This window comes from Leuciscus leuciscus (genome assembly GCF_965113295.1).
Source record: "Leuciscus leuciscus genome assembly, chromosome: 5".
In the NCBI taxonomy this organism is placed as follows: Eukaryota; Metazoa; Chordata; class Actinopteri; order Cypriniformes; family Leuciscidae; genus Leuciscus; species Leuciscus leuciscus.
The window spans coordinates 47,983,576-47,995,942 of record NC_138729.1 but is presented as its reverse complement, the minus strand read 5'-3'; the positions used below and the strand labels follow the sequence as shown (position 1 = coordinate 47,995,942).

The 12,367-nt window shown below is 36.6% G+C and overlaps 1 protein-coding gene and 1 long non-coding RNA gene across 4 annotated transcripts in view; both read right to left on the bottom strand.

The window, feature by feature from the left end:
• The window catches only part of nipbla (NIPBL cohesin loading factor a), a 46,455-nt gene extending 35,530 nt beyond the window's left edge, over positions 1–10,925 (bottom strand). The window contains exons 1-2 of one of the 3 annotated variants that reach the window (XM_082171033.1): positions 10,609–10,925; positions 8,591–8,740 (exon numbers count right to left, since the gene is read on the bottom strand). In XM_082171033.1, the coding sequence (XP_082027159.1) occupies positions 8,591–8,654 (64 nt within the window). In that variant the 5' untranslated portion in view covers positions 8,655–8,740; positions 10,609–10,925. The other 2 variants (XM_082171034.1, XM_082171035.1) reach the window with 2 other exon arrangements.
• Positions 1,989–8,584, bottom strand: LOC309499756. The gene is made up of 2 exons (XR_014206328.1): positions 5,701–8,584; positions 1,989–4,398 (listed from the first exon to the last, which is right to left on the bottom strand). It is a non-coding gene; the product is annotated as an uncharacterized lncRNA (long non-coding RNA).
• Positions 10,926–12,367: the final 1,442 nt, after the last annotated feature.

The window sequence follows — 12,367 nt, the reverse complement described above, 5'->3', positions numbered from 1 at the left end:
AAGTATACAAGTATAAATAACACAATGCAGTAACCATGTGCAAAACACCTGTTACTTTGGATATCATTACATGGCACCCAGAGAATAATGTTATTGTTTATATCTCAGTAATTGTATCTTATAGTGGAAGAATGATAATGTATTTGGTCAAAATAATAATTAAATGAACATTTAAATGCAGTTTAATAATGTAACAAACAATTTCTTTATTTCAAATGCTGTTCTTTTGAACTTTCTATTCATCAAAGAATCATGAAAAAAATGTATCATGGTTTAAACAAAAATATTAAAGCAGTACATCTGTTTTCAACATTGATAATAAGAAATGTTTATTTAGCAGCAAATCAACATACTTTCTGAAGGATCATGTGACACTGAAGACTGGAGAAATGATGCTGAAAAGTCATCACAGGAGTAAATGATATTTTAAATAAAATGTGACCCTGGACCACAAAAACAGTCACATGGGTCATTTATTTTAAATTGAGATTTATACATCATCTGAAAGCTGAATAAATAAGCTTTCCATTGATGTGTGGTTTGTTAGGATAGGTCAATATTTGGCTGAGATACAACTATTGAAAATCTGGAATCTGAGGGTGCAAAAAAAATCGAAACATTGAGAAAATCTCCTTTAAAGTTGTCAATTTATGTTCACGATTGTGCAGCATTCACTCACAAAAAATAAATGTTTTATATATGTAGGAGGAGATTTACAAAATATCTTCATGGAACATGATCTTTACTTAATATCCTAATGATTTTTGGCATAAAAGAAAAATCAATAATTTTGACCCATATAATGTATTGCTGGCTATTGTCACAAATATACCCGTGCGACTTATGACTGGTTTTGTGATCCAGGGTCACAAATGGTTATTTTAAATTGTAATAACTTTCACAATATTACTGTTTTACTGTAATTAAATGCAGTTTCGGTGATAGATTTCTTCTGAAAAAATTATTATTTTTTTTTTTTCATCTTACCAACCCCTTTCAAATTGGTAGTGCAATTATTATTATTATTTTTGTTGATGTAACAGCTTTATAAAAACAAAGCATTAGAGTCTCTCATTGCTTAATTATAAAATAGATCATCCAGACTGTAAATACTTCTGTTTTAAACCGAAGAGACACAAACACCTGACCACACACCAGTCCAATACAACAGTAATGTTTGGCAACTGTAAACAACTAGATTGCTTTATCATACCCAATAAAAAAAAGCATAATATTTTAACTGTATTTTTTATTCAATTTTTAAAGGAAACCATCCTTATGACCTCCAATGAACTCGCATGCACATTCTCTTCATAATCTAGCAACAGAACACAGAGTACAATATTGGAAGTAAAAATTCCTTTCATTCTCTCCACAGAAATTGATTTAACGATAATGTACAAACTGTACAAGACAGACCCATCATAAACAAGCATGCAATAGTAAATGCTTCCACAGAATCCACAAGTGAAATGTCTAATTTAATTTACTTGACTACATGTATATACACACACACACACACACACACACATATACACATGGATTTGGGGTGAGATATATATCACCCCAAATCCAGAAAAGTTGAGTCTGGACATTTTGAAAAATGCAATAAAAATCTATAATAAAGAATCTGTGATTTGTTAATTCTCTTTCAACTTTATTTAACTGACTAAAGTACAAAGAAAAGATATCCAATTTTTTCACTGACCAAAATTTTGATAGCTGCTACACACTCCAAAATATTTGGGACAGAGGCTAAATAAAAGTGAAAAGCTTATAGAATATCCAAGTTAAGCAATTTTGAAACAGTCCACAATTGAATTGGTAATAGGTGAGGGTATTGTGATTGAGTGTTTAAGGAGCAGCTCAGTTTTTGCAAGCAAAGATGGGTCACAGCTCATCACTTTGTGCCAAATATCATGAGAATTGTAAAAAAAAAAATTAAATCCCATTTCTCAATGCTAGATTGCAAAAAAATTTTTTTTAGGTCTTTCACCTTTCACCTACATAATATTTTGAAAAGATTCAGGAAATCCAGAGAAATCTCAGTACGTGTACGGCAAGGCTGGAAAATTCTGTTGAATGTGCATGACCTTTGAGCCCTCAGATGGCACTGCATGAGAAACCATCATGCTACTGTGTTAAAGGGGTGGTTGAGTATGATTTCACTTTTCTAATTTTAGTTAGTGTGTAATGTTGCTGTTTGAGCATAAACAACATCTGCAAAGTTACAATGCTCAAAGTTCAAAGCAAAGGGAGATATTTGCTTTTAAAGAAATAGTTTAAGGACTACAACAAACGGCTGGTAGGGACTACACAACATTCCTCACGGGTTAGTGACATCACAAACCCTAAAATTTACATAAACCCCGCCCCCGGGAACCCATGTTAATATGAGGAAGAGGTGTTGCAGTTGAGCACATTTGCTTAAGCCGTCACATCCGTCTCTTCACATGCAATAGAAAGTCACTGTGTGCATCTCACAACAGTTCCTATACGAGCGATTTATAGATTATCATGACAGAATATGCTAATTGAAGATAGTTAACTCCACATCAGCAACAAATTCATCAACTAACCATTCAGAGACGTCCTGTTGTATTCTACATGTTTTCACTTCTCTAGTCTCTCCATCTTTGTCTGACTCCGTTTAAACATAAAAGGCAGAACAGTTTCTGTCATTTTAGTGTGCGTTTAGTGTGTGTCTGCGTGAGGTAATCGGAGCTGCTAACACACAAGCTCTTGAAGCTCCGCCCTCTGTGGCGAGCAGCAGCTCATTTGCATTTAAAGGGCCAGACACAAAACGGTGCGTTTTTGCTAACCCTCAAAAAGTGACAACTTTATACTATATAAAAATATTTGTGGGGTATTTTGAGCTAAAACTTCACACACACACACTCTGGGGACATCATAGATTTATTTTACATCTTGTGAAAAGGGCATTATACCATCCTTTTAAATACAGCCACATGGGAGTGCTTTGGAAAACCGTTGCCACTTCACAGTCATACAACACAGTCTGTGACACTGCTAACTGTGCAGAATCTCTGTTACGCCACGAGAAAGCTATACGTCTGTTCAATGCAGAGATGCCACTGAGTTCTCTGGGCTCGAGCTCATCTCAGATGGTCTAAAAGACAGTGGAAATGTGTCCTGCAGTCAGATGAGTCCACGTTTCAGCTTGTTTTGGGGAAAAATGTGCATTGAGTTCTCAGTCCCAAAGACGAAAGGGACCATCCAGACTTTCATCAGTGACAGGTATAGTACAAAAGCAAACATCTGTAATGGTATGGGGATGCATTAGTGAAAATGGCATGGGTGACTTGCATGTGCGTGAAGGTACCTCTGACGTGGAGGCTTATATTGGGATTGTATAGAGACATTTAATGGCATCAAGATGACATCTTTACTGGGAAGCAAGACAATGCCAGGCCTCATTCGGCATGTGCTACTACAACAGAGTGGTTTTGTAGACACTGTACCATAGAGTGGATGTGCTTGACTGGTCTGCATGCAGTCCAGATCTGTCTTCTACTGAAAATGTATGGCCCATAATGAAAAGAAGAATCAAACAACAACCACCACGGACTGTTGAGCAGCTGTGTTGCATCAGGCGAGATTCGGCAAAAAATCCTGAAAACTGCAACAGTTAGTATCCTCAATTCCCAAACTATAAAAAAAAAAGTCTAATAGGCCTTTATCGCATCACAATAGAACGCCGGAAGTCACTGCGAAAAATTGCTGAAGCAGTGTACTGCGTCTTCCGGTTATTGCGTTCACCATGACTGCCTGTTAATTATCACTGGACTACTTCGCTCTCGCATCTCCTAAAAGTTTTTTTTTTCTTGATTCCATTTTAATGGTTTAATTAAATTGTTATAACCAATTATTTAAAATATAATGATTTAAGCAAAACTTTATTCAAAGGTTAAACCAAACTTTTATTTTGACAGGTTGCCGTGTAGACCTTTGAGTCTCTCTGTGTTTTATGATATGACGATAGTTTTTCTCAAATGAAGCTAAAATGCTGCTGAAGTGACTCTCAGAGCGACTGTGTTGATGAAGTGTGTTAATGTCCTCATATATAGGCAGAAAACATCGCGATCATCATGCCTGCCTCAGTGAGTGTGTGATAAATGAATCAGCGCATCTGTGCCATTCAATCACAGAGACACGCAAAACAAGCATGATTCCTATTTAAATAGTCTTTACGCGGTTTAATATTGACAGACACTGGTCTATATCGCGATTTTATTTAAGTTTACTGACCTACTTTTCATCTAAAGGTAACTAAATAACCACCGGAAGTGCGAGTACACTGCTTGGCGATTTCGAACGTTCCGAAACCAGGAAATGAGATAAAGGCCTATTGAAAGGAAAGGTCATGTGTCACTAGGCCTGTCACGATAACAAATTTTGCTGGACGATAAATTGTCCAAGAAATTATTGCGATAAACGATAATATTGTCGTTCGAGACCATTTTCATCTAATATAATGATAATGGCATAATAATGCAGGTACACCTTTTCAAAGTTCTATAAACTTTTATTTCTAAAGAATATTAAACATTGAAAACGGAAAACATTTTAAATATCCACAAAAAATGAACAAAACAACCAAAAACAATAAAAGCAATGGACTCTCAGTGTCTGTTAACAAAAAAATTCACTTGAATAAATACCAAAAACAATAAATAAAATGGATGTAAACAAAATTGCACTTCAAAAAATATTAAACATTAGGCTCAGACATAAATAGTGATAGATTCCATAACAGGCAAAACTGCCAGTTAAGACCTTTGTAAACAAATAAAAAAAAGCCTCAACAGGCCATATCACACCATTTTGCACTGTCCTCCTGTTACTTTGTCGACTAAAAGGGGTGGTGGTAGCGCAATGGATAAGACACATGCCTTTGGTGTGAGAGACCCGGGTTCGAATCCACTGTGAGACACCAATGTGTCCCTGAGCAAGACACTTAACCCCTAGTTGCTCCAGAGGCGTGCGACCTCTGACATATATAGCAATTGTAAGTCGCTTTGTATAAAAGCGTCAGCTAAATGAATAAATGTAAATGTAAATGTAAATGTAAACGCCCGAGTGATTGTGTAACTTACTGTCGGGAAGACGGAGACGCACTTTATTGCGTGTATATGCTACGCACTGAAAATACTTGGTTAGGATTAGGGGTGAGGAGTGCGTGCGTATTACACGCCATAAAGTGCGTATCATATGCACGCAAAAACTATTTTGGGCGTATAAATGGCACGAGAAATAACATTCGTGGTATAGATACGCATTTTCATGAGATCGGGCTCCTGTCGCGTTTGGATTTTAAACCATTTCCATCTTTTTATTTTTTTTCCCCTCCAACTCACAACTAGCGTCTTCTCTCTCTCCCGGCAGTCGCCGCAAGCAGTCCCGCTTTCCCATACAAAGACCATGTGACTGACAAACGCCGCGGCGCCGCCACCCCGCACAAAGACCAAACTGACAAGAGGGTTCACACTCCTCCTATACGCTAAGGATCCGAGAGTGGTCATCCAGTCTCTTTGGTAGAGAGAGAGAGAGAGAGACGAGGAAAACAAACAAGCATGCAAATGGAATTATCGCGGCCGGAAAAATTATCGAGCTCATGTTTTTTTATCGTGCGATTAATTGATTTATTGACTATCGCGACAGGCCTATGTGTCACCCAACATGCCTCTGTCCCAACTTTTTAGTAGTGTTGCAGCTGTCATAATCAAAATTTGGAAAACACAAATAAGTTGTTCAGTGAAAAAAAAAAACTTTGTACTTTTGTCAGTGAAATTCATTTGAAAGAGAATTAAGAATCACAGATTCTCGCATTTTTCAAAATGTCCTAACTTTTTGGGATTTGGAGTTGTATATATGAGGGATGATCACTTCGTTTTTTTCCCCCTAACCGACAACCGAAATGCGTTAAGCGCTCATTAACAAAGAAGTTTGTGTTAAATTAGAATGGATAAGTGTCTGTGACCCAATAAAAATAACAATGGAAATTAGTTTTCCAAGGGTTTAGTTTTACATGCGCAAATAGCAGCATGAACAAAACATGAGAACTCACACATCGTCACATCACGCACCTGCAGCGCTTCTGTGAACGGAGAAAAACTAATAAAATCATCTATACTGATGAAGTCCTAAATACGCATAATATATTTCACTTAAGTAAATAACAGATTAACAAAACGAAAGAAAAACTTGTGCGACAAGTATTAGCCTATATGGTGAGTTTCGGTTTACTTTTGTGACGCGCTCCACAAACAAGGAAACCGAGACGGCAGAAATCGCATCCTGTTTGTTTTCTTTATTTTACAAAAGCACAATGTTATTGTTTTTATTGTGAGTACACAAATGAAAGTGCAAACAGGTTTTTCTGCTTTTATGTCAAAAGAATTCACGTGATCGCGCAGACGCCTCACGCACACACAACATATCAGCTCCTGCAAACTTGACATTGCAGCCTGTTCATTATCAGAATTAAAAAAACAGTCAAACCAAACATATAAAAAGTTACACTGCTCAACTTAAATAGTCCATAGTACAATCTGTGCTGTTGAGCGTGACCACCGCCTCACTGTGGTGTTATACCAAGCACCTTTCTGCACACGTGAAGGATGATGTTTTACGTGGATATTGGAACGCGAGTGAAGTACAAAGCCTAGTTTACATTAATAATAGTTCAACATCCAAATACATTGCAAATATAGAAACATATGGATTTGTGCCGAATGAGAGAGTTAGGCTACGTGAGCCCATCACCCTCTTTCAGTTTCACTTTAAATTGTAATTTTTTTGGCTTGACGTTTACATAGCTACTTTCATTTTTCATTCTTGTTCTGTTCTGAATAAAGTTCAATTTAAAGGCAGGGCTCCATACTAACATTTGAGAGCAGTAGCACCGGTGCCACTAGGCTCTATAGATGGAGACACCAGAACCTGATTTGGTAGCACTTAGCTTTAATCATAAATTTAATTTAATCATAAAATTACTATTCTTTTGCACTAATATGCACAGTTACTAATAATATAATGTTTGTTTATTGGAAATTTGACGGTAAAGCACCGAACTTGAATTGAGATGCAGATCAAATCACCTTGCAAAAAACTCATTTTTATAGGGAACATTTAAATATTCTACTCTGATTAAATGTACCATTGCTCTTATATAGTATCATACTGAACTGACAGACAGCTTCAGTGATTATAAAAGGAGCGTTCTTTACTTTTCTTCAAATTGTGACTGAATTACACAAAAGACAAGTTTTTCAAGAGAAAGACTTTTTTCCATTAATTAGCGGAAGTCAATAAGTTCTCCTCTGTCGCCATTTACTTGTTATAGTGGTGATTTCATGTCTTTTTTCATATAAAAGTGTTTGTTTGCCATGAAGTTTTAGTTTTTCTACATCTTTAAACTTTTACTTTTACCAATTATCAAATTAAAAATAACATTAAAATTGGATAATATTTAGAGCTTTTAAGTGCTGGAAAAAGTGTGAAGCACTTGAAAGCCCTTGAATTTCACTCTTAAAAGGTTGTACGAACCCTTGGGGGGTACGAACCCCATTATGTAAAAACATTCAACTTTTTCTGCCACAATACCATGGTTACAGTTAGCGTTGCTACACCGCATCTCCCAGCAATCGGCCAGCGAGTAACTGTACTGAGCTGGAGCTACCATGACTAGTATTGCTCCGAGCTAATAAACGAATAATAAAAGTGAGGGAAATTATTCGTTTCACTTTTATAATACTGAAATTATTCGTTTCATTTCACTTTCGTTTTATTTGCCGTTTGATGTTTCTCATACGCAACACAAAGGCAGCTCTTATCAGTTGGGCAACATGATGGCGGCACCAGTGCGACCTCTAATAAAATATCGTCGCACCGGCAGGAAAAAAGGTCGCAAAATGCGAACCCTTAAATGATTTATGGAGTGAGGGGAAATAAAAAAAAATAGCCTATAGCTAATGTTTATAGAGTTTATAATGTTTGTAAACGTTCTATTTTAGACCTTTATTACATTAATGTAATAATAAAATGTGACATACACAAGTTATCGGGGGGGTTTTCTCAAAAGCTTAATTTTATATGTGTAGCGTATTTTTTAACCATACAGCAAATGTTTTTAAACCATTTAACAGTATTAATCAGTAAAAATGATTTGTCGGCTAACGGCTAACCAGTTAATTATGAGCAGCCCTAATAGCAAAAAAAAAAAAAACTTTAAATGTATAGTCACTGGTAAGTGTAAAAAAACAAAACAATCGTTTTATATTTGACCATTTTTATTTCCCAATTACCTCATTTGCAATGCCTCATGGGATGAATTGTTCACTCACACATACAATTATTTAAGTACACAGATATTTGTGTTTTAAAGCAAAATATTGCAATGTTGTGATGTTCATCTTGCAGCTTGGCTCATGGCTTCTACACATTGTAGAATTTTTGTAAAATCCATGCAAAAAAAATAATTCTAGAGCCAAAGCCGATGTAAATATGGGTGGTTACCGTTGCGCTTCATTGGCCAGTGAAGTATGAGTAGTGTGATGCATGTACTTACAGTCAGTGAGACCAGCGATCCCAGCAAGGGTTGTGATGGGCACATGTGGCATGTCCCCATTCATACTGACGGCTGGGCACAGAAGTCTTATGCACACAGAGTTCCACAGAGATATTTATACGCTGACCATCCCTCACATCTCACTCAGTCCTACAAAAAGAAAGAGGGTTTGAGTCTCACTGACTTGAATAAAGCAGCACAAATGATACACTCATTTCAAAACAGACACTATGCTTCCTGGCAGAATCAGTCCACTCAGACTTACTGTCTGTAACAGGTGCATTGATTTCTTTGTACACTAACGGCCATGTAGAGGAGCATCTACAACAGAGATAACATCGACAAACAGTGCAGACAGCCTGACGGACACACCCACTCTGGACTGACAGAGGATGACCGAGGACACACCCCTCAATTAGATATGCAAGCCCAACCCTGTCTCCCTAGGGGACCAATGACAGCTGGGAGATTGACAGCACATAGTAAGCACAAAAGAGGAGCTGCTAAGAAGCAGACCTCACATAATTTAACAAAAACACATTTTGCACTTAAGCAAAACAATACACCACATCACTGCTCAGAAGACAACAAGATGTGTGTGTGTTTAAATACATTTAACAATCATAAAATCCTCTTCCATGTTATCAGAAGGAGATGCTACAGACAGTATCCCAAGAATGCATTTCCGCATCCGGGCTATTTAGAGTGCATTAATATTCATGAATCATTTGCATGTGAAACTGTATTGGGAAGGTAAACAATCCCGAGCTGATCTCTGACGGGCAGACTACAAATGCAAAAGGGCATTTCTGTTGCACTGGCCCTTTAAATGCCAATACTTCACTTATTTATATTCATGAATCCATTCCGATCGCTTGCATGCAGGTTTCATGACAACAACTCGCCAGCGATATGCACATAATGCATAATTTCATAATCAAACCTCTTGACGCTAGAAAATAAAACTGCACAATCAGAAACGATTTCAACGTCTAAAGCAATCGCATATTTATATTTCTCACCGAAAACAAGTGGAAAACGACTTTCAGCTTGCTTAAGTTCTGAATGCAATTATGTGCCTAATTTATATATTATTCTCTCAATCGTTAATGCGAGATGCTATTATAGGATGTGGCTGCAATTGCAATGGAGTGAAGCATCACATCTGTACAAACAGGGTGACACAAAATGACCAAAAACAGTGTTGACAAGTCGATTGTTGGAGAGAGGAACCATTCATCCTCAAAGCATTTCACTGACGTTTATTCAGCCGTAATGACTCAAAACATGACGAACATAGCGAAGTTATGAACACCAGAGATTGTAAATATTTACCATAACAAGCATTCAAGCCGTTCGTGGGTAAATGAGAGATGATTAGAGATGATTTTGACTATTAGCAAAGCGTTAGCTCGCGACTTAATAGATTCCTTGCAGATGCTCGCTAACGTTAGTTAGCATTGCTCTGTTCTGATAGGTGGATTTTTTTATATAAACCCGAGCCGATTGTGTACTTACTTATGTAAATAACAAATTCAGTTATGTTATATACAATTTTCTATCAAAAGTGTAGTCATTTAGTCTTAACAAACGATAGCCTTTGCTAAGCTAAACACTCGCGAAAGCTAGTTCGGCTACGCACATCTTTCTGTCTCCCTTCGCGAACAATAAAAATACTTTTTGCTTTCCTCCATTCTTTCCTAACGCTGTACGTCGCGCGACGAAACGCTTTCGTTCATCACAATGCGCGTGGGTTATTTGTATATGATCCGTTTGAGTTTCCACACAAAAACACTCGCCCGTGTTTGTGTGTCGCGAGGCCTCCGCGAGCTCCCCAGAAGCCTCGGACTCTACGCACGAGCGCGACGCCGGGTCACGCGCTTCCCGCCACGGGGGCGCGCCGGAGGAGAACGACAGAGCCGTTCCGTCGAAAAAAACCAAAATGGAAATGTGTCTAAATGTGGTTAGGGAACGCGAATACGGACTTAGCAGAAATTCTGAGAGGGTTTCATATTTACCTTAGCTTGGGGTAACTTCAAAGAAGAAAAAAATAAGGGGACTGTTGTTGGGATGAGAGCTTGGTTGTCGGTCTGTTGTAAGTCTCTGGCTCCCCCTCTCTGCTATAAAAAGATCAGCGCGGGCTAGCGGGTTTGTTTAGCCGAGCCTGCTAACAACAAGTCAACTCTATCTTTATCTGGGGTGGGGGAGGTCAGGCTGTCTCTGATCACACTTTAAAAACATTTCATCACGGAGCACAGTTTAATTCAGCTCCTTATTAACTAATCGCGTAAATGTTCGTAAAACACATTTTCTTACGTCTTTGTTTGACAACAAAAAGCCCCACAACTGATGCTTTGTCGTCAGTCAGAGGGAATGACCGGAAATACAAATACTCATAACGTGATTGTTTCCCCGCAGACACAGTTGACGGTTTCAATTAGGCGCTAAAACGCAGACAACTCAGTCAGAGCACAAATAATTAAAGTTTTTTTAATTTATTATTATTTTACATCCACATCAGGGCATATTAATAGTGTTATTTACAATACACTTTATAATTAATTCACAGCATACTATATATACATCATACTAATATATATATATATATATATATATATATATATATATATATATTAATAATATTAATAAACATTACATTTATAAGTATATTTTATGTGTGTGTGTGTATATATATATATATATATATATATATATATATATACGCACACACACACACACACATTAAATATACATATAAATATGAAGTATATTAATATTCTCCTCTTCTCAGTCTCTCTTATCTATCTATCCCTCTTCTTCTATTCTTCTATTTTATGTATATAAATGAAGAGTTCAGATGCAAAAGCCTCTAAGTGCCATCTGAAAATTTTTTATCAAGCTTGTATATTTAAGTTCAGTAATTTCACTTAAATGGCATTGAAAATTACCTATTAATTGTCATTTAAGTGAAATTACTGAACTTAAATATACAAGCTTGATAAAAATGATCATTCTAGAAGAAAATTTCAGATGGCAGTTAGAGGCTTTTGCATCTGAACTCTTCATATATATATCCAGGAGAAAGTCCTGGAATGTCTCAATGAATAAATGGGATGACCTCATGCATTGCCTTAGAAAAGATTACCTAGTTTATGAAAATCAAACTTCACATCATTTTGGTCCATCTGGAAAGTGTTTTATGATTCTTTTTATCATCTTGATGGCACTTATTTTAAGAAACTAATAGAAAGTGAGAGTGCTTAAGCAAATAAGCTATTATTGTACTTGTATATTATTGAGATTTTTTATTATTATTATTTAGGTACTGTTTCTTTATCTATGAAAACCCAACTACTGTCTAAATTTGTGAATGATGTTTGACAAATAAAAAAGAAACTACAATATATATTTCAGCAGCTGATGGATTTACTGGGTGAACCGTTAGCAGTCTTCAGTGTTGTACACTTTTGGGGTTTATTATTGACCTTTGAGCCTTTCTGTAGTTTCACTTTTCACCACTGGATGGCGACTTAGTATAACGATTAAAGCCAGCGATCACACCTGTAGTTTATTAACTACATTCTTTGGATTTATTGTTCTTTTGAAGTGAAATAATTCTGTGTAGGCATATGAAATATGTTTAGCTATAATATAATGGCTTCCATTAACCATTAAATGTCATGTGTATCCCAACGGTAAGTCCAGAATGAAAACCTGCTCACCTGTGCATTTTTTCAAGAAAGCACTGTTCTTCTGATTGCATTAATTTAATTCTGT